The sequence below is a fragment of the Bos indicus genome, chromosome 1, assembly GCF_029378745.1.
Source record: "Bos indicus isolate NIAB-ARS_2022 breed Sahiwal x Tharparkar chromosome 1, NIAB-ARS_B.indTharparkar_mat_pri_1.0, whole genome shotgun sequence".
NCBI classification, from domain to species: Eukaryota; Metazoa; Chordata; class Mammalia; order Artiodactyla; family Bovidae; genus Bos; species Bos indicus.
Genome location: NC_091760.1, coordinates 11,216,468 through 11,237,978, shown reverse-complemented (window position 1 = coordinate 11,237,978; position 21,511 = coordinate 11,216,468). Strand labels below are relative to the sequence as shown.

The following is a 21,511-nucleotide window of genomic DNA, read 5'->3' as shown; positions in this document are numbered from 1 at the left end:
AAACAAACAATTCAGAGATATAAAGTGGCCATCGGACATACAAAATAATTTCCAACTTCACCCATAATAAATAAATATGAATTAAAACTGTATTGAGAATCTGTTTTTTGTCCATCAGACTGCCAAACTTCCTGAAAATCTCATTGAACTTTGGCCTGGACAACTACCACTATAATTCTGTTTTGTAGCACTTTAGTTAAATTACCTTTTGATTAATCTCTGGACTGTCAGAGAATTCTTTCATTATATCTTAACTTGAGAATAAGATTATAAAGCCTTATTCTTTTTCTCCACAATTATATATATGTATACATAATTGTGTGTACATATATGTGTATATATATATTTTTTTTCATTAGCTTTGAAATGATCAATCTTAAAGCATGCAACTATGGGCATTAAAGGATGGCTTGGGAGTAGCATCATATGTTTGAAAAGGTTTGGTTTCATTTCATTACTGTTGCTTCATCACTGTTATATTAGGACTTGTGCTTCCCATGTGGCTCTAGAAGTAAAGAACCTGCCTGCCAATGCAGGAGATGTAAGAGACAAGGGTTCGAACCCTGGTTTGGGAAGATTCCCTAGAGGAGGACATGGCAACCTATTCCAGTATTCTTGCGTGGGTAACTCCAGGGACAGAGGAGCTCGGTGGGCTACAGTCCACAAGGTCGCAAAGACTGGACATGACTGAAGTGATTTAGCACTGATCTCCCCGCGTTCGCTACCTCTCTTTGGGTCAGACGAAATGGAGCTGTTGGTTATACATGTAAACTGTCACGTTAAGTATCTTCACATAGCAGTCATGTCTGATTGCCCTAAACTGCAAGAGGGAGACGAATATTTTGTTCTCCTGAAAATAAGACACAGTAAGATGAGTTTAATTGAGTTGTTCATACTGCATGCTGCTGCTGCTGTTGCTAAGTCGCTTCAGGCATGTCCGACTCTGTGCAACCCCATAGACGGCAGCCCACCAGGCTCCCCCATCCCTGGGATTCTCCAGGCAAGAACACTGGAGTGGGTTGCCATTTCCTTCTCCAATGCATGAAAGTGAAAAGTGAAAGTGAAGTCATTCAGTCGTTTCTGACTCTTAGCGACCCCATGGTCTGCAGCCTACCAGGATCCTCCATCCCTGAGATTTTCCAGGCAAGAGTACTGGAGTGGGGTGCCAGTGCCATAGTGGCCTGATAAAACAATTTTGATCAATTTTCTGTGCTTAGCGTTTAAAAGGCTGCCATCTAAGGCTACAAGGTGCTGGTTGGTTCTCATGTTCCCCTGTTCTCAAGTGCAGCACAGCACACCACCAGGATCAGCTTGTTCTTAGACACTTGGAATAGCAGTGACCCAGGCTTCTCCCAGGTGGTGCTAGAGCCTGCACCAATGCAGGAGACATGAGACTCAGGTTCTATTCCCGGGTGGGAAGATCCCCTGGAGAAGGAAATGGTAACACACTCTAGTATTCTTGCCTGGAGAATTCCACGGACAGAGGAGCCTGGCGGGTTACAGTCGATGGGGTCCCACAGAGTCGGACTAAAGTGACTTAGCACACACGCAGGCTTTTCCAATTAAAAATCACGTACAGTATATGCGACATTGTTTTAAAATAGACATGGAGCAGACGTTCTCAAGTGGGATGGTTTTGTCCCTCATAAGGGACATCTAACAATGTCTGGAGACATTAAAAAAAATTAATTTATCTTTGGTTGCACTGAGTCTTTGCTGCTTTTGCTCAGGCTTCCTCTAGCTGCAGTATGAGGGCTTCTCAACACAGTGGCTTCTCTTCACACAGACTCTAGGGCACATGGGCTCAATAGCTGTGGCTCATGGGCTTAGTTGCTCTGAAACATGTGGGATCTTCCTAGATCAGGGATCAAACCCATGTCCTCTGCATTGGCAGGCAGATTCTTATCCACTGTGCCACCCAGGAAGTCCTCCAGGGACATTTCTGATGATCATTACTGGACAGCACCACTGATGTGAAGTGGATGGAGACCAGGAATGCTACCAAACATCTTACGATGTTCGAAACAAGGACTTACACCCTACAATATCAACCGTGTGAGGGTTGAGAATACTGCTTAGTCGATAATGATCAGCTGGTATTTTCCTAGAACTTTTCTCTTCATATCTTATCAGAAACTGTTACAATCTGTTTGTATGTTTGTGTTTTCCCAAAATTCACATTGAAGTCCTGATGCCCACTGCAATGGCATTGGGAGGTGCACGGCCTTTGGGAGGTGATTAGGTCATGAGGGTGGAGAACTCATTAATGGGATTAGTGCCCTCCTAAGAGAGGCTCCAGAGAGGTCCTAGCCCCTTCCACCACGTGAGGACACAAGAACTCTGCGACCTTGAAGAGGGCTCTCACCTGACCACGCCGGCACCTTGATCTCAGACTTCTACCCTCCAGAACTATGAGAAGTAAATTTGATTTTTTTTGAGCTCTTTTTAAAAATTTATTTTTAAATAAATTTGTAACAAAAAGGATTAATAGCTTTGCAATGTTGTGTTAGTTTCTGCCATACGTCAACGTGAATCAGCCACAGGTATACAAGTGTCCCCTCCCTCTTGAACCTCCCTCCCACTTCCCACCGGATCCCCAAATTTCTGTTTATAAGCCACCCAGTAGCTTATAATATTTTATTATAGTAGCACGAATGGACCAAGACAGGGACAAAGCTGAGGACCAAGATATGGCAACAAAGTAGTTTGGACCAAGTGAAGACTGAGTTGGGTCTATGAAGTATTTTACTAAAGCTGGGAGATGCCTATTGGCCCTAGCGTCCAGCTTGGACTTACTATTAAGACACAACAGGTGTGGATACCCTGCATCAGAAAGCTCTCATCAGTCTTCCGATGACTCAGGATCAGAAGGTGGTTACCGTGGAAGCATTCACAACAGCACAATGCCGCTCCTCCAATAACGTATTTATTTACATGAAAACACCATTTTATACAAATTGAAGACAAATCTTGAAGGGTTTGTCCAGGCTTGCCTTCCCCATTCCCTGATTTTGTCCCTTCCACTCTCACCTTTTTTTGGTATCATAAATAAAGGGTTTTAGACTGGGTGAAAGAACCTGAATCTAACTCTTTTTCCCCATCCAAAGTAACTTTGAATATTTAACGTCCATACTCATCCTTCAAAGAAAACTCTTGCCCAGAGTCATTTTATTTAATTTATTTATGTAATACAGTGTAGAAAGCTATCATGGTCATACGCAATGATCCTGTACAATCATCCTGCAGAAAAGTTTTTTGGGAGAATTCTTGGTAAATTGAGACCAGCAGAGCGCTCCCACCCCCACCCTCCCCAACCCGTGAAAGTGCTTACAATGAACAGGGATTCTTTTCTTTATCAAAGATCTGAAGATACATGGACGAAAAAAGCTTCAATTCTCAATGCCTAATGTGTGCACATAAAACAGGCACGAAGAAATAAATGTCTATCCTCATACTTCCTATATCACACATATAGCAGGAGCAGCAATCTGTACAGTAAAATGCAATTGTGGAAAAAAAATTCCTCTAACTCATTTGGATTACATAAAAACGTTGAACTTTAAAATGCATAGTGATCAGGAAAAGAATACTTAGGCAAGAGAAGCAGCTAAACCCCCACGTTCACAGAAAGCATTCCCCCATCGTTTCTTAAAGCATGTTTCAAAGTAGGACTTAGTTGGGTCACAAACCACAAGGATAATATACAACTGGCTAAGGGGCTACGTGATAAATAATCAGGAGAAGATCTATTCATGCACTAGTTGGATACAGCTAAATTCTTTACAGTACACAAAACCCATTAATAATGTAGTGTAGAGAACGAAATGTGAAGATAGAGAATACATTACTGATTTGTATATTAATTCAAGTTCAGGCATCTACTTGTGTTACAGCACAGCTGTTGAAAGGCGATAATGAGTAAATAATAAAACAGAAGGGTTTGCTTTTCTCCACGTTATTCTCTAAATGAACACCGATGGGTGGTGAAGCAATGGTTTTGCTTCCAATTTCAGAGGCTGCTGCGGCGGTGGTCTAGTTCTGCATCTGCTCAAAGAACTTGTAAGTTGGGTTTTCGTAGCCGTTCTGCTGCATTTTAGAGAGGTGGCGCTCCTCTGGGGTCACAGCAGCGTCAACCTGCAGAGCAAGAACGAAGACAAATGAGTTTTTTTTTTTTAAACAATCTTTTAAGAGCGCACATGCAGAAGCCAGAGAAAGATAAGGTGCACTGTACTCTTTTTTCCTAAGCCAAGATTGCAGAAACCCCACAAATTTTCCTTTCTTTTCCACTTTGATGGAGAGTAGAGAAGGAGGTCTTCCCTGGAGCTCAAATGGTAAAGAATCCACCTGCGATGCAGGAGACCCGGGTCGATCCTTGAGTCGGGATCCTCTGGAGGAGGGCATGGCAACCACTCCAGTGTTCTTGCCTGGAGAATCCCAGGGACAGAGGAGCCTGGCGGGCTACAGTCTGTGGGATTGCAAAGAGTTGGACACGACTGAGCGACTAACACTATCATAGGAGAAGGCGGCGACAGAAGATGGCACCACTGACTCAACGGACATGAGTCTGAGCAAACTCTAGGAGATAGTGAGGGACAGGGAAGCCTGGCGTGGTGCGGTCCATGGGGTCGCAAAGAGTCGGACACCACTGACCCACTAAACAACGCCTGAGCCCACCAGTTACGCAGACACTCCATCTGGCCACTAGGTGGCGCTCAAACCCTTGACCGGCTGGCTTGCCTTAGGCAGCGCTCACTGGTTGCTTCCCTCCCTTAGTAGTAAATGGATACACTTAACGCAATAAATATTATTCTCTTCCCCTGTTGGCTTGAAAAAGAACAAAAGCCTTCCATGAAAGACTGTTTTACTTGAAAGTGTGGTGTCAAGCTAGAAAAAAGAGTTTTAGATTTAGCTAAGCAGTTGTGTCTGACTCTTTGCAACCCCATGGACGGTAGCCCACCAGGCTCCTCCGTCCATGGGATTTTCCAGGCAAGAATACTGGAGTGGGTTGCCATTTCCTTCTCCAGGAGACCTTCCTGCCCCAGGGATTGAACCCAGGTCTCCTACATTATAGGCAGACACTTTACCGTGTGAGCTACCAGGGCAGGTATGCTTGTGGCTCAGAGGTTAAAGCGTCTGCCCCCAGTGCGGGAGACTGGAGTTCAGTTCCTGGGCCGGGAAGATCCCCTGGTGAAAGAAATGGCAACCCACTCCAGTATTCTTGCCTGGAAAATCCCATGGACGGAGGAACCTGGTGGAGAATCACCTGGAGAATCACATGGACGGAGGAGCCTGATAGGCTACAGCCCAAGGGGACCCAAAGAGTTGGACACGACTGAGCGACTTCACTTTTCACTGACACTCAAGATCTGAACTGCTGAGTATCTCTGCACCCTTGTTTTGGTTTGTCCCTGGAGAAGGGGACGACAGAGGATGAGATGGCTGGATGGCATCACTGACTCGATGGACGTGAGTTTGAGTGAACTCCGGGAGTTTGTGATGGACAGGGAGGCCTGGTGTGCTGCGATTCATAGGGTCGCAAAGAGTCGGATATGACTGAGCGACTGAACTGAACTGAACTGAACTGAATACGTTAAAGAGGCAGACAGAAGCAGAGATGGCTCTTGGAGGGGGCTTTCCTGATCAGTCAAGGTGAGGGGGGAAAATCCAAATATATTTTCTTTGGGGTCTGTTCCCTTTAATGGGTTCCTTCAGATAAAAGTGAGTGCGCTAACAACAGAATTCTGGACACTTCAATGTGAATACAGATGAGGAACAACATTTCCTGATGAGGCAGTGGAGTCCAAGCTGCCAGCTCCAGGAGACCGGAAAGGGATACAATTTACATAGAATCCGATCCGATCAGATCAGATCAGATCAGTCACTCAGTGGTGTCCAACTTTTTGCAACCCCATGAATCGCAGCAGGCCAGGCCTCCCTGTCCATCACCAACTCCCGGAGTTCACTGAGACTCACGTCCACCGAGTCAGTGATGCCATCCAGCCATCTCATCCTCTGTCGTCCCCTTCTCCTCCTGCCCCCAATCCCTCCCAGCATCAGAGTCTTTTCCAATGAGTCAACTCTTAACATGAGGTGGCCAAAGTACTGGAGTTTCAGCTTTAGCATCAGTCCTTCCAAAGAAATCCCAGGGCTGATCTCCTTCAGAATGGACTGGTTGGATCTCCTTGCAGTCCAAGGGACTCTCACGAGTCTTCTCCAACACCACAGTTCAGAAGCATCAATTCTTTGGCGCTCAGCCTTCTTCATAGTCCAACTCTCACATGCATACATGACCACTGGAAAAACCATAGCCTTGACTAGACGAACACGGTGCAAACCCCTTGGGAGGGTGCTACCTGGAGATCTTGCTCTAGGATTGACTAATAGAAAACAACTACAGTGGTGTCAGTTTAAACTCCATGGAGGGGCACAAAGGAAAAAAACAGGCTGGGGTAGCTCTGAGAGGCTGAGGAATGGGAGAGAGTGAGACAGTCACTCTTGACGGGCAACTGTGAGATTTTTCGGCATAGGAGTCTCCCTCCCAGAAAACCTGCACCTTCCATTGATAAGAGCAAAAGGGAAACTTCTGTACCTCCACTCTGTCTGATCTGCCAACATACTGTTAACTCCATTCTGCCTTTACTTTTATATTGAAATTCTGGGAGGGGATGTTCATTTTCTCTCCCCGCCCCAGGAGGTTGTACGTGTCTTGAAGGTAGGATCATTTATATTTTTGTCTTGGTACTAAGTGTTACACATTCCTGGCAGTGCCTAAATGATCAATTTCTACTTGATTAAACCTAAGTAGATTTCAAAAAAAAAAAAAAAAGATAAACAACATACTGTTCCAGATTATTATTTTTAACTGAGCACTAAGATTCTAAATGGAGAAGGCAATGGCACCCTACTCCAGTACTCTAGCCTGGAAAATCCCATGGACGGAAGAGCCTGGTAGGCTGCAGTCCATGGGGTCTCGAAGAGTCAGACATGACTGAGCGACTTCACTTTCACGCACTGGAGAAGGAAATGGCAACCCACTCCAGTGTTCTTGCCTGGAGAATCCCAGGGACGGGGGAGCCTGGTGGGCTGCTGTCTATGGGGTCGCACAGAGTCGGACACGACTGAAGCGACTTAGCAGCAGCAGCAAGATTCTAAAAGTATGTCTGGCTAAAGATTTAAACAGATGCCCTCTGTTGATACGGTGGGTCCTCTGAGCTGTAAACTTGGTTTGGTCCTCTCAGGCTCTCTATCAGGCCCTCTCACTCTCTGCAGGCCGAGCCAGACGTCCATTTGGCACGGGGAAAGGTGTTCAGGTTTCTAGCGTATCTGCTGTACCTCAAACAGTCCACAGAAGAGAGGAAGTACTTATCTCTTTGCTGAATACATGAAAACTTACATTGTGTTATTACTGTTTTAAAACAAAAATAACTTTTCCCTCAGATACTGAAACCAGCACAGGCAAGAAGAAGTCAACTTCCTGTTGACTACAAGCATGGAGACCTTAAATTAGCTGGAACCAGAGGGCTGGTGACCTTGATTCTCCAAATCTCACCTGGCTACCGCACCACTGACCAACAGAAGGATGTCCACACCAGGCATCCTATGACCTTCTCTCTCATTGTGTCTTTAAAAACCCTTGCCTGAAAAGCCACCGGGGAGGTCGGGTCTTCTGAGAATTAGCCGCCCATACCACTTGCTTGGCCTTGCAAAACCTGTTCTCCTGAGTTCAGTTTTTTTTTTTTTTTTTTAGATTTCTCATATAAGTGAAGTCTTACAGTATTTTTCTTTTTCTCTGTCTCACTTATTTTGCTTAGTATAATACCCTCAAGGCTCATCCACGTTGTCACAAATGGCAGAATTTCCTTCCTTTTAATGGCTAAACAATATTCCATCACGTGTATCACATTTTCTTTAGCCATTCATCCACTAATTGGCACTCTGTTCCCATGCCTCGGCTATTGTAAATAATGCTGTGCTGAACACAGGAGTACAGATGTCCTTTCTAGATAGTGATTTCATTTCTGTTGGATACATATTCACACGTGGAGTTGCTGGGTTGTATGCCAGTTCTGTGTTCAGTGCATTGAGGAATCTCCATACTGTTGACTGCACCCCCACAGTGACGGCACCGCTCTTTCGGTCTGCATTATTCACTAGCCGGTGTGCTCTAGTCACGGTATAGGAATTGTCTTCCATCCCTCGACATGATGTCCTAGCACCAACAGACCTGCCCTCTGGCGTCTGTCCTTACTGGCTTCAGGAGGAGAAACGTGGTGCTACAGTTAACAATATTGTATCGTATATTTGAAAGTTGTTTAAAAGAATAGATCTTCAAAGTTCTTATAACAAGAAAAAAAACTGTAATTATGTGAAATCAAAGTTGTTCACTAAACTCCAGTATTCTTGCCTGGAGAATTCCATGGACCAAGAGGATCGTGCCAGGCTTACAGTTCATGGGATCGCAAAGAGTTGGACACAACTAAGCGACTAACTGTCACTTTCAAACTTATTTTGGTAATCACCTCACAATATGTACATATATCAAATCATAATATTGCAAACTTAAAACTAATAGTGTTATATATCAGTTCAGTTCAGTCGCTCAGTCGTGTCTGACTCTTTGCGACCCCATGAATCGCAGAACGCCAGGCCTCCCTGTCCACCACCAACTCCTGGAGTTCACTCAGACTCACGTCCATTGAGTCGGTGATGCCATCCAGCCATCTCATCCTGTCGTCCCCTTCTCCTCCTGCCCCCAATCCCTCCCAACATCAGAGTCTTTTCCAATGAGTCAACTCTTTGCATGAGGTGGCCAAAGTACTGGAGTTTCAGCTTTAGCATCTGGAATAAGCTGGTTTCCCCAAGGTTACTTTATGACTCCACCTCATGGGCTTTTCAGTCTGGGTGAGAGTTGGAATGACTGCCTTGGCTAATCTTAATGCAGCTGGAACAGACATAAAATTCCACTGGGAGGACACCGCGCCAACAGATGCTCCACATTGCTGTCCCTGGGAGAATAATCAGAGATGTTTCCCCAGCCCTTTCTCTTCCTTTGATCTGCTCTGTTTTCAACAAATGAGGTCACTGGGCTTTAATTGGCAGTTGTGTCATTAACCAGGAACTTGTAAGTTAAAACGCCATCATTAAAGATCAGCACCAGTAATGAGAGATTTCCCTCAGTCTCTGAATCTGCTTGCTGAGAAACAGCCTGTCTGCAGTCCTGTGCCGTTAGAACGTGGGCATCTTTTTCCTCTGTGCCACCTCTTAACTGAGATTTCAAAGAATGTAGAGATTAAAAAGCATCTTGCCTCAGAGATCAGGCACTGCTACGTGTCTGAGTGCAGAAGAAAACATAATGCTGCTTGATTGCTGGAGTATTAAACTTGTATTAATACAAGTTTACCTGAACCTACATCAACCCTCACACAGGCTGCATTCATCAGGGGCAGAGCAACAATTAAATAGCTGATCTTCTCTTCGAAGGCCAAAGCCAAACTCTTATTTAAGAGAGTACAGCCAGAAATGTGAGGCTCAGAGTATGTGAGTCAGACAGCTAACTTTCCTGTCTTTTCCCAGCCTCCTTCAGTTCAGTTCAGTTCAGTCGCTCAGTTGTGTCCGACTCTTTGCGACCCCATGAATCGCAGCACACGAGGCCTCCCTGTCCATCACCAACTTCAGGAGTTCACTCAAACTCACATCCATCGAGTTGGTGATGCCATCCAGCCATCTCATCCTCTGTCGTCCCCTTCTCCTCCTGCCCCCAATCCCTCCCAGCATCAGAGTCTTTTCCAATGAGTCAACTCTTCGCATGAGGTGGCCAAAGTACTGGAGTTTCAGCTTTAGCATCAGTCCTTCCACAGAACACCCAGGACCCAGCCTCCTTTCTACTTGCTAATTCTTGTGACCCGCTGCTGCTGGGAGGGTGGCTCACGCTTCCCCAGTGCTGCAGCGGGGCGGCTTGGCCCCCAGGTCTCAGAGGGCTTGGAGCTACAGGAGAAGGGATTACCTTTACAACATGGCACCCACGGAGTGTAGATGGCATCTTTTTATCCCCAGATCCTTGAAAGCTAAAGGTGGAATGCTGAGTGCTCTGGTCCATGGATAAACCCACCACCGAAAGAAGTCAGGGGGAGCCTTCCTACCCTGCAGGGCTCAGTCATCCGTCACTCACGGCTCAGCCATAGCCCTGCTGCTGGCCACCCAGCATGGTGAGGGCCAGCCCACCATGACCCTGGGTGCACGGGGCCTCAATATCACTTCCCTTCAAGTGGAGCTGGGGGAAAATGGAGCCAGTGGTGCTTATTCGGGAAGGAATTACAGGGCAATGGAGCAGGGGACTGAATTCTCCTTCCTGCTTCTTTCCCCACCCCAACCCCAGGCAGGAACCAGGTGTCACTGGCTGAGATGAAAACCTACCTGCATAGCACCTCCGAGCACCCCTTCTTTGGACTTTCTGGGAGCAATGACTGATCTGAAGTCTTCATCTTCTTCAGAGACCCTGGGACACTCTCTACACTGAACCCCAGCTTGGCTTCCATGGGCCACTGCTACTGACCCTTTTCTCTCTTCTAGTAACCTTGAAATGTTGGTTTTTCTACTGTGTACATGTTCATTTTCATGGACATTATAGAGAGCTGAGCCCAAAGAGCTCAATCCACCTGGTGCTAACACCATCTTGAATAGAACTTTTGACTACTGTTTGGCTAATGCCCTCTTCCTACCCCTCTCTCCCTGAACTCGACTCTCTGAAGCCACTTATTCCTTCACTATATGCAGAGGAATTTACAGCTCAACCATTAGACTGTAGACATAAAATCTATTTGGATCTCTCCTTAATTTCTAGACTCCCCCTGCTTGGGGGGGAGTCTTGGCTCTCATGTAGGTGCTTTAAGCTCGGAGGAGGGCCAGTGAACATCCTATTTTAATTTTATTAGGTAGGGTAACCAGCAGGGTGTGTGTTGATGGGTGACCCTTTATGCATGGCACTGAGTCCCAACAGGAGAATCTCAGCCTCTAAAGATTTACCATTTCAGGTCATCTAGGTGGACAAAGGCTTCCCAGGTGGTAAAGAATCCACCTGCCACTGCAGGAGTTGCAGGTTCAATCCCTGGGTCGGGAGGATCCCTTGGAGAAGGAAATGGCAACCCACTCCAGTATTCCTTGCCTGGGAAATCCCATGGACAGAGGAGCCTGGTGGACTACAGTCCATGGGGTTGCAAAGAGTCAGACACCACTAAGCATGCTTGTACCAGAGGTGGACAAAGAACAGAGGATAGGATAAACTAAACACGTAAAACAACCAGGGAGTGTAAGAACACCAGCAACCTGGGAAGGAAAGGACACGCTCAGAGAACAGCAATGAAGTTTTCAAGTTAATCATTTATCACTTTTAGTAACCTCGCTATGTTGGTTTTCTACTGTATACACGGTCATTTTCATAATTACATTTCCTTATTTCCCTAAGTAGCTCAGTTATACTTATTGCCTACATCAAGTAATCTCTCAGGCACACCCCGGAACTCCCCTGCCATGCTGATGCTTTCCTTTGACCTTCTAGTTTCTACTCCTGCTGTTTGCTTCCAATCTCCTGCTGATTTGAGTCTACCTTCGATTTTTCTTTCTTTAATATTTGTTTGGCTTCCCTGGTCTTAGTTGCAGCATGTGGGATCTAGTTCCCTGTCCAGGGATTGAATCAGGGCCCCCTGCATTGGGAGTGTGGCATCTCAGCCACTGGAGCACCAGGCAAGTCCCATCCCTTCACTTTTTCTTCCTGTTGCCTCCCATTTAACCTTTCCAAACTGCCAGACTGCTCTACACCCCTGTTAGTGGTTGCTAGATGCCTCCACTAAAACTTGACTTTCTGCCAGGAAGAAAGGACCCATAGCGACATAGTTTTATAATGTCACCAATCGGATAGCACACTCCTTCAAAAGAGTCATCTGCTGTATCTCCATAAAAAGCTAAATAAGGAACCCTTTTACTCAGATCAGAGATGACTGGGGGCAGGGGATAGGAGACCTCTGGTGTTCCAGTTATCAGATCTGCGAAAAAATTTTTTAAAATTTCTTCAATCAAGAGGCTTTATACCACTTTTTTCCTGTTAAAGGTGAAGTCTCTGTCCAGAAGGTATAGTGGAGAGAGCTCCAAGATATATTTGAAAATGTTCAGTGTCAGCTGACATGAGTGTAGTTCTCCTAACAGAACCTGGGGTCAGTGGGATTTGCAGAACCTCACTGGCAGGACAATGGTGGGTAATTCAGTGCGTGCTGGCATCGTCAGCCACCAGAGATGGTGTGCGCAATCTGGGGAACAGAGTAACAGAGGGCTGTCTTGTCACTCCTGGAGGCACCAGTTAAGCACTGGCATCTCCGTGAGAAACCACGACTAATGACTTACAGGCTGAATGTCTGGCTTCATGATGAAAGTAAATATTAAATCAATATTTACTGCTTAGTTTTGCACAACAAAAACTAGCAACTGCTCACCTCCAACTGGTAACGTTTCTATGAATAAAAGCCCTAGGCGTGCTTCACTTTCCCATCTCTGTGATCTTCTGCAGCAATCCTTCCCTCTAAGAAGGAGCGAATCCCTGGAGACCAAAGCTTTTGTTGGGGTTTCTCCTTCACGGCTGAATTCTGTCCTGACAGATGTAGGACCTGGTATCTGGGGATACCCATTTACTCATTTTTGTTCTTAGTGAAATAAGGTTACTCATTAATGAAGCAGGTTAACCAGCCATCTAGTCAAGGCTATGGTTTTTCCAGTAGTCATGTATGGATGTGAGACTTGGACTGTAAAGAAAGCTGAGCGCCAAAGAACTGATGCTTTTGAACTGTGGTGTTGGAGAAGACTCTTGAGAGTCCCTTGGACTGCAAGGAGATCCAACCAGTCCATTCTGAAGGAGATCAGTCCTGGGTGTTCATTCGAAGGACTGATATTGAAGCAGAAACTCCAATACTTTTGCCACCTGATGTGAAGAACTGATTCATTTGAAAAGACCATGATGCTGGGAAAGGTTGAATGCAGGAGGAGAAGGGGACAGAGGATGAGATGGTTGGATGGCATCACTGACTCAATGGACATGAGTTTGGGTAAACTCCAGGAGTTGGTGATGGACAGGGAGGCCTGGCGTGCTGCAGCTCATGGGGTCACAAGAGTCGGACACGACTGAGTGACTGAACTGAACTGAACCAGCTGCCAATAAACTTATTTCCCTGTCCTTAAGGGGGAGAAGCCCACTCAGACAGGCAGGGAAATGTGGGTGGGGGCAATCACCTGATTCGGCATGTACTCTGAGAGTAATGGTGCTGAAACCCCCTTTCATGCTGCATCACCCCACCAGGTGAGCCAGCCCAGGTGCTCAGGCTGGGTTGCAGTTCTGAGTGTCTGAATTTGGCCAGACCATCACCTTCCTGAGGGCTGGGATGGTATCCAGCGCCTTAGATGAAGATCTCTTCCAACACTCAACAGAGAGCTTGACGAAGGCTTGGGTTACCTACGGACTGGAGAGAAAGGAAGACCTCTCCAGGGAGAAAGAGATGGTTTCTGGGCTCTTCACAACATCCTTCCTTAAAAAAAGAAGGAGTTGAGCAGAAATAAGGAAAAGAAACACCAAAGGAGGTGGGGCGGTCAGTCTAGAGGTTCCCAGATGCTCTTAAGCTAACAAAATAAACAACAAGAGAAGGACTGAAGGACTTCTCTTCCCACAGGGATGCTTTCTGGCTTAAAAATTAACTCACTTTTTTCAGAATTCGTGTTAAAGTGTCAACTGCTCTAATAGTTCAAAACTGAGGAGACCTTTTTTTGCTAACTAATCAAAAAAATGTTTTTACCCCAGGAAGCTATGTGCCTGCATGCTAAGTTGCATCTGGCTCTTTCTGACTCCATGAACTGTAGCCCACCAGTCTCCTCTGTTCTTGGGATTCTTCAGGCAAGAATACTGGAGTGAGTTGCCATGCCCTTCTCCAGGGGATCTTTCCCACCCAGGGATTGAAACCGCACCTCTTATGTCTCCTGCACTGGCAGGCAGGTTCTTTACCACTAGCGCCACCTGGGAAGCTCAAGGTTTGCTTAGATAACTATATAAAAGGCTTCCCTGGTGGCTCAGATGGTAAAGAATCTCCCAATTTGGAGATTTAGGTTTGATCGCTGGGTCAGGAGGATCCCCTGGAGAAGGGCATGGCAACACACTCCAGTATTCTTGCCTGGAGAATTCCATGGACAGAGGAGCCTGGCGGGCTGCCCACGGGGTGGCAAAGAGCCAGACACGACTGAGCAACTAACACTTTCACTTTTCATATAAAAAGCAGGAGCACTATCACTAAATATATATCAGTGATTCTCAAAACTGACTGCATGCTTGATTCAGCTGTGAAAATTTTCTACACTGAGATTGCTAGCCTCCTATTCAGAAATTCTGTTTCCCAAGGTCTGGGGTGGGATCTGGGGAACGTGTCCTTGGAAATCGGTACCTTGTAAGCAAGTCTCAGCACAATCACAGCAGTCAGCTCCGAGATGCCTTGTTTCATTGCCCAGCATCACGGGGCTCTGATACGGATGGTATCCTCCCCAGATTCCCATGCTAAAGTCCTAATTCCCAGTACTTTATACATAATACCCACACGTTTGTTGGTTAGTTGCTAAGTCGGGTCTGACTCTTTGCGAACCCACGCACTGGAGCCCACCAGGCTCCTCTGTCCATGGGATTTTCCAGGCACGAATACTGGAGTGAGTTGCCATTTCCTACTCCAGGGGGTCTTCCCAATGACCCAGGGATTGAACTCATGTCTCGTGTGTCTATTGGCAGGTGGATTCTTTATCCCTGTTCTGTCTGACCTTGGCTCTACTGAATTTGACACTGAAAGAACACTGCTTTTGTCTGGGTCTGTTTTCTTACGTATAAAATGAGATCAATTAATTGATCCTTGAGATCTTTTTTGGCTCTAGCAATTCTCAATTTCTCAAGATGTATTAATTCACTATCTTTAATAGTTTCCTAAAAACTACATAAACTGTGAGGTTCTCCTCTTCTCAACCTGCATTTTAAATGCATATAAGGAACTTATTTGTACATTTTATTTTACAGTATTTTAGGTCAAGGGTTTAAGGAGTCATATTTGAATCTTGCAGCTTAATCTATTTTGCTGGTGTAACTTACTACCTCTGTGTTGTACATCCTCCTGTCTCCCACAGGTTGGGCTGCTGGGAGAGTCTCGAGGAAATGGAATTGTCACTTTGTGGGTCTTCTCTCCATCTTCAGGGCCACTGTACTAACACCTTGAAACTAGGACATTTCAGGTGTAAAGTGCAGGCTAACGATTTGACTAACTTCGTATATGTTGTTCAGCCCTTGGGTACAATGTGATTTTCTATGACGCTCTAAAGGTACGATTGGTTACTGAAAATTATTTACTATCACCTGGCTTGAGTTAGAAGTCACATGATTTATTAAAAGTCCAGGAATAGGGACATGCCTGGTGGTCCAGTGGTTAAGAATCCACCTTCTAGTGCAGGGGACACAGATTCAGTCCCTGGTTGGGGAACTAAGATCCCACACGCCACAACTAGAGAGCCCACACACTGTTGAGCTTGCTGGCGCAACAAAGACCCCAGCGTAGTCAGAAGAAAAAAAATCCAGGAATAAATGTGTCAAAAAAAGTTTTTTTCAACAAAAAGCAGCCTTCCACCTCCGTTTTTATTTGTAACTTGTTTTAAAAAAATGTTTCACGGCAGTCACAATGTCTTTAAGCTAGGCATTATCCTTAGTATTATTCTGGTATTTCAATAGAAAATAAGAAGCTGAGATAGCATATATCCCTATTGCCTTGACCACAGTAGTTATAAGTCAGAAGGAATAAAAACCAGAAGCAAGAAAACAGCTGCAACTTGAGCAGGAATGGGGATTGTTTTTCCAAAGAAGAGATACTTGGATGATTCCAACACCAAGCAAGAGTGCCTTTATGCCAGTTGCAAACAGGCAGCCAGGTTCACCTACCTCCACCACTCCATGATGGATGGATGTGTACTGTTTCTTCTTCAGCATCACCAAAGTGATGACGATCACTGTTGCTATGACAACACCGCCCACCATGAGCCCAATGATGGCTCCTTTGTTGGAACCCACGTCTTCTGCAAAGAACACCTTGAAAACAAATCAAGGAAAAGGACTGTAACTACGGGAGACGTATGGATGAGGAACGTGTAAAGTTCAGTATATCCAGTCTACATTTTATGCCGTAAGTTTGAATTGTTGGTCACTCAAATTATTTGGTACGCACTTGAAAAAAAGCCAAATAATACTGACTAAAAATGACATCTTCAGTCTGTAGAATAATGCACCACGTGCCTTCCTCAGTCCTTGGATGGCCACTCCCTCTTCCCCTTCCCCACCAATATGTCTTTAGGAAGGCAAACAGCAGCCCGCAGGGATCTGAAACCCTCTGATAGGTGGACATTCTGTTAAGTGGGGGAGGGCAGCTCTTAGATCTATCAGAAACTGGAAAGGCACGGTTCATGATTATGAAAGGAGGTCAGTATCTTCCCAGTCACAGCAGGTTTAAACTGGGAGACCTGACGCGTGACAGCTGCACCTTAGGTACTTCTCCAAACTACAGATGCCGTCGTTTTCTTAGAAGGACATTTTCAATACACAGGAACATGCAATCTAAGACAAAGGCATTAAACAGAAGAAAACAGGCATCTTGTTACCTACTTTAAGCCACAATAATTCTGCAAGACACTAATTAACCTTGAGAAGCATCATATGCTTATAAGGCACTTATTTCAAACAGAAGCAGCAGTCGGCAACAAGATAAGAATTTTAATAGCCACACATTGACATGTGCTTTCTTACTATGATGTCTCTGGCAACCCAACTAAAAATGTTTTAGTCTTGATGTTTATTTGAGTTAAACATGAAAAGAATTTAGAGAATACTGTGAAGAAGAAATTTATTCAGTGATAAATTTATTATACTACATTCCTTCATACTGTTTGTAAAAGCGAGTCATTATTTTTCATCTTTACTTGAACGGAATTATAAAAGCACACGGCAACTTTTATCATCTTTCATATATGGAGATACTCTTATGCCAGATCATCTGGTTTAATTACTACAGAATATATACCATGTTTGCTATATAAATTAATAAAAATAGCTCCCTAAATAATTTTTTTGATATAATCTCAAGATAGTAAATGACAGTGAAAACTAGAACTGACATCCTAGCAATCTGAAAAGGCAACATGAAATGCAGCAAATAAAGCAAATTTCGAAAAGAGTTTTATTCATGGTTTATCTGCAACAAAACTAGAAACTGTTCATAATCATGCCCCTTTCTAAACAAATATACTCCCTCAACATATTTGTAAAGAACAAATCATTAATTAGCTAATGATACAAGTATGAGGTAATCAGAAATGTGTGTAAGTCTGGACATCTTCCTGTGTCTTTAAGAAAATACTGTAATTTTGTAATATTCATTGCACTAATTATAGTACATTATCTTATCAACTAGTTCAGTAGAGGGAGCTGATTCTCATAATCGCTGCTGCCAGCATTAGTCACTGTCGCGTTATAGGAGTTTGTGTAATTGCGGAGATGGGTTTTCATGACACAGGCACCAGAAAACGCAAAGTCACACATTAATCTTCAGCTATCTGCCCCACCAGCATCCAATTCTTCCGCAGAATTCCCAGGTTTTTTTTTTATTAACCTCTTCAGCATCACCCAGATCAAGAGTGGCCCTGATTCTATAATAACTGACACTGGATTAACCTTCCAAGGAAAACCATGCTTCAAAGAGTTCAGTGTGCTTTTACCGAAAAGATTATGGGAGTTAAAATGCAAATCTGAGCTGCAAGTCAGTTTTGGATTTGCCCAGTCATTTACAGTGAAAAGAGGCATGCATCATACTTTACAAGTGCTTCTGTCGGAGTTTAATACTTGGATTTATAAATTTTATTCACAAATATTGGAAAGACAGTTTCCCCTTGAAAGGGAAAAAGACACATACATTTATATACACACGCAAACAAAAATAAAGTGCCTAAGAGCGTCCTTCTCAAGGATTATTACTGTTTTCAGAATTTTACTACCACCTTTATTCACTACTGAATGTGCAGTCAAATGATTTCCATTATTAATTTAAGCCACTCACTGGACTTAACTCTGAAGATGGGAGGAACCCTAACATCATGAAGGACTGTTTACCTGAGGTTTTTGGTAAAGGGCTTAAAGGAAATGATGGGTGTTTTCTGATTTACTCCAATTCTAACATTTGGGGGTGGGGAAAGGGTGAGTGTATCTGAAAAGGAAGCCACTGTCTTTCCTGGCCAAGTCTTCTGCTGAACAGCACTGCTGGGGATAGTGCTCATCCACCCCTTCTACCCACCTCCAGAGGTCCCAAACATCCTGCCCCTCAGGAAGAATTTAAAGGGTGGGGAGGGAACCGAAGGATGGGCAAGGGAGAGGCGAAAAAACCCAGGGAGAGAGTTCCAAACGTGAAATTAAGCAAACGGCCAGGAATGCTGTTTTGTGAACCTAAGTAGTATTTGCACCTGTTTATTTGAAATTTTGATCCTTCACACAAACATACCAAAAGACTGCTGTCCTAGAAAACAGACAGGAAGTTAATTAAAATGGCTGCTAGACTAGAAATTAATTCCATTTTAAGTCCTTTGTGGGTTTAACTGCTTTCTAGACCTATTTTTGTTGCTGTTCAGTCACTAAGTCGTGTCCGACTCTCTGTGACCCCATGGACTGTAGCACATGAGGCTCCTCTGTTCTCCACTATCTCCTGGCATTTGCTCAAATTCATGTCCATTGAGTCGGTGGTGCTATCTAAGCATTTCATACGCTAAGAATTACCATTTAAAGAGCCTCTTTTTCTTTTCTTCCTATTTTCATGACGCGCCTATAGGCAAGCATGTAATTTTTGTTTTAATCTTTTCCTTAACTGGATTTCTGATCCAGGAGGAATGTGAGTCATTTGGCAAGACAGAATGGCAGGAAGAGGTAGATTATGTCACCTACCAATTTTTATTTATTTTTTAAACTTTCTATTTTGTATTGGGATATAGCCAATTAACAATGTTGTGGTAGTTTCAGGTAAACAGCGAAGGGACTCAGCCATACACATACATGGATCCATTCTCCCCCAAACTCCCTTCTGATCCAGGCTGCCACATAACATTGAGCAGAGTTTCCTGGGCTCTGCAGTAGGACCTTGTTGGTTATCCATCTTAAAAATAGCCCTATGCAATGTCCATCCCACAAGTTCATTCTCTAAGTCTGTGAGTCTGTTTCTGCTTTGTAAGTTCATTTGCATAATTTCTTTTTTCACCTACCAATTTTTGATGATGAACTTCATATCCTGAATCATGTCGGAATTCTGCATCCATCTTCACTTCAGAGATCTCTTCCGTCTTGATGTTTGTTAATCCCGAACCTGTATGACACCATAAGCATTGCACCATAATCAAAACACACAGGCCAGTCCATTTGTTTTATCTATAAACAATATCATTACAACACAAAGCCTACCAGAAACTTCCTCCTAAGCCTAAAGTTAGACGAAAATAGATTAACGACTTTCTTCAAGAAAAATGACACCCTATATTTAAATCCTTAAGCACTGCCTTTTTTAAACAAAAAGAAATTAAAGATTAAAGAAATTTGAACTTAACATGCCATAATTTTTTTCTTAATGGGGAAAAATAGAAGTTAAATGGTAGTTGCGAGGGTGGCAAGGATTTGTTCCTAGAATATGCTGGCTTGGTTTAGGGGCTTACAGCTTAGCCTATAATGTGTCTTTTTCCTTCAGAAAAGGTAATAAAAGGCTTTAAAAATGAGCATTAATTACCTGGTAGAACAAAACTGCTACTTTGGGACTTTGTTCCTATTACAAATAAATTATGCTCATGCATCTATGCAGTGGAGCTCTGTAAAAATCATATCATTTATTTAGTTAAGTGATTTAGTTACAGATATTAATACAAAATGTAACTGGTTCATCTGCTGAATAAAGAACTGCAGTACATAATTTTTGAAAACTGTTTCTGTGGGACTAAGAGATTTTCTAATGTACTAATGCTTCTTTATAAATTACTATATGATCCTTACACTAATTATTATCATGAATTTAATTTTTCTGATGATAATTTGAAGTTTAAAAACAAAACGCAAAGTAATTTTTAAAACCCAAAGTGAAAGAGTGCAGTATAAATATGATTTACATGTTGTAGCATTTAAATATCAAAAGTCTGAATTTTAGGATGAGAATGGCTTCTAAAATCACCTGTTTTCTGCTCTTCCCACCCAGGGGTAAACTCTCAGCTCTACTTGAAAAGAGAGGAATAGATCTGTTTGCCTGCATTTTCAGACAGCTTTGTCTACTAGAATGGTGTTTCTTACATGAAGCCAAAATCAGTTTCCTTGTAACTTCCACTCCTTGTTCAACACAGAACAAGCCTGAACCTCCTTTCTGCACAATAGCCTTGAACAGATCAGAAACTCAAGAAGAGACGTCACGTTCCTGCTGATTTTTCTCCTACTTGGGCTCCAAGTTCCTTCAGCTCCCATGGGACCTAATTTCTTGCTTTTGGTCCGTCGCTCTTACAATCTTGTCTACAAGGTGCTGTGAACCCTGTCACACATCTTGTTAAAAGTGAAAAGCACTGTCCACAGCATATGATGGGCCAGTCTAACAGCACACTCTATACAAAAGAGAAAAGGGGATAATTTGACAAGATCCAGGGAGCTCACGCTGGTTGTGACATATCACTGATTCCTTGGCCAATTGCTCAAAGAGCTTCCATTTAACAACCTATTCAAAAACGGACCCTAGATCAATGTCAATCTCCATCAGGCGTGGCCTGTGATGCTGTCTTCTGCTCATCAGAACTATGTTTTTCTTATTCCTGTCTTCCCAGGTCTTGCTAGTCCACAAAGATCAGTGAGAGTGGTTCTATGATCTTGCCCTCTAGTTCTCCTAGACTGTGATTTACCTGGGTCCTAGGGACTTACACTTGGGTAGAGAAGTGTGGTAGTTTAAAAATATAGCCACTAATTATAGATACTCTTACCATCAAGAGGTGGGACTTAATTCCCTTGTGATTATATATAGAGACTTGCTTCTCATGAACAGAATGTAGCAAAAGTGGTCGTGTATGACTTGAGACTGGATTGCAAAGGACAGCCTCCTTTGTAATCTATCTCAGATCACTTGGTCTGGGGAAAGTTGGCTGCCATGTTGTGAGGATACTCAAGCAGTCCTTTTAAAAAGATTCACACGGGCAGGCACCAAGGTCTCCTGCCAACTGCCACGTGAGTGAACCATCATGGAAAAAAACCTGACCAGCCCAGCCAAACCTCAAGCCCTCAGACGCATGGAGCTACGATAGATGTCTTGATTGCAACTTCCTGAGAGATCCTGAGCCTTAAGCATCCAGCTAAGCCATGCCTGAAATCCTTGAAATTCATTATAAGAAGCAAAATGTTTATTTTTAAGTTGCT

General features: G+C 43.8%; 1 protein-coding gene across 7 annotated transcripts in view; it reads right to left on the bottom strand.

Moving 5' to 3' along the window:
• Nucleotides 1-2,910: 2,910 nt before the first annotated feature.
• APP (amyloid beta precursor protein) overlaps nt 2,911-21,511 on the bottom strand; it is a 312,816-nt gene continuing 294,215 nt past the window's right edge. For all 7 annotated transcript variants that reach the window (XM_019960087.2, XM_070786121.1, XM_070786128.1 and 4 more), the window contains 3 exons: nt 19,345-19,445; nt 15,992-16,138; nt 2,911-4,134 (listed from right to left, as the gene is read on the bottom strand). In XM_019960087.2, coding sequence (XP_019815646.1) covers nt 4,033-4,134; nt 15,992-16,138; nt 19,345-19,445 — 350 coding nt within the window. In that variant the 3' untranslated portion in view covers nt 2,911-4,032. The remainder of the gene's footprint in view (nt 4,135-15,991; nt 16,139-19,344; nt 19,446-21,511) is intronic.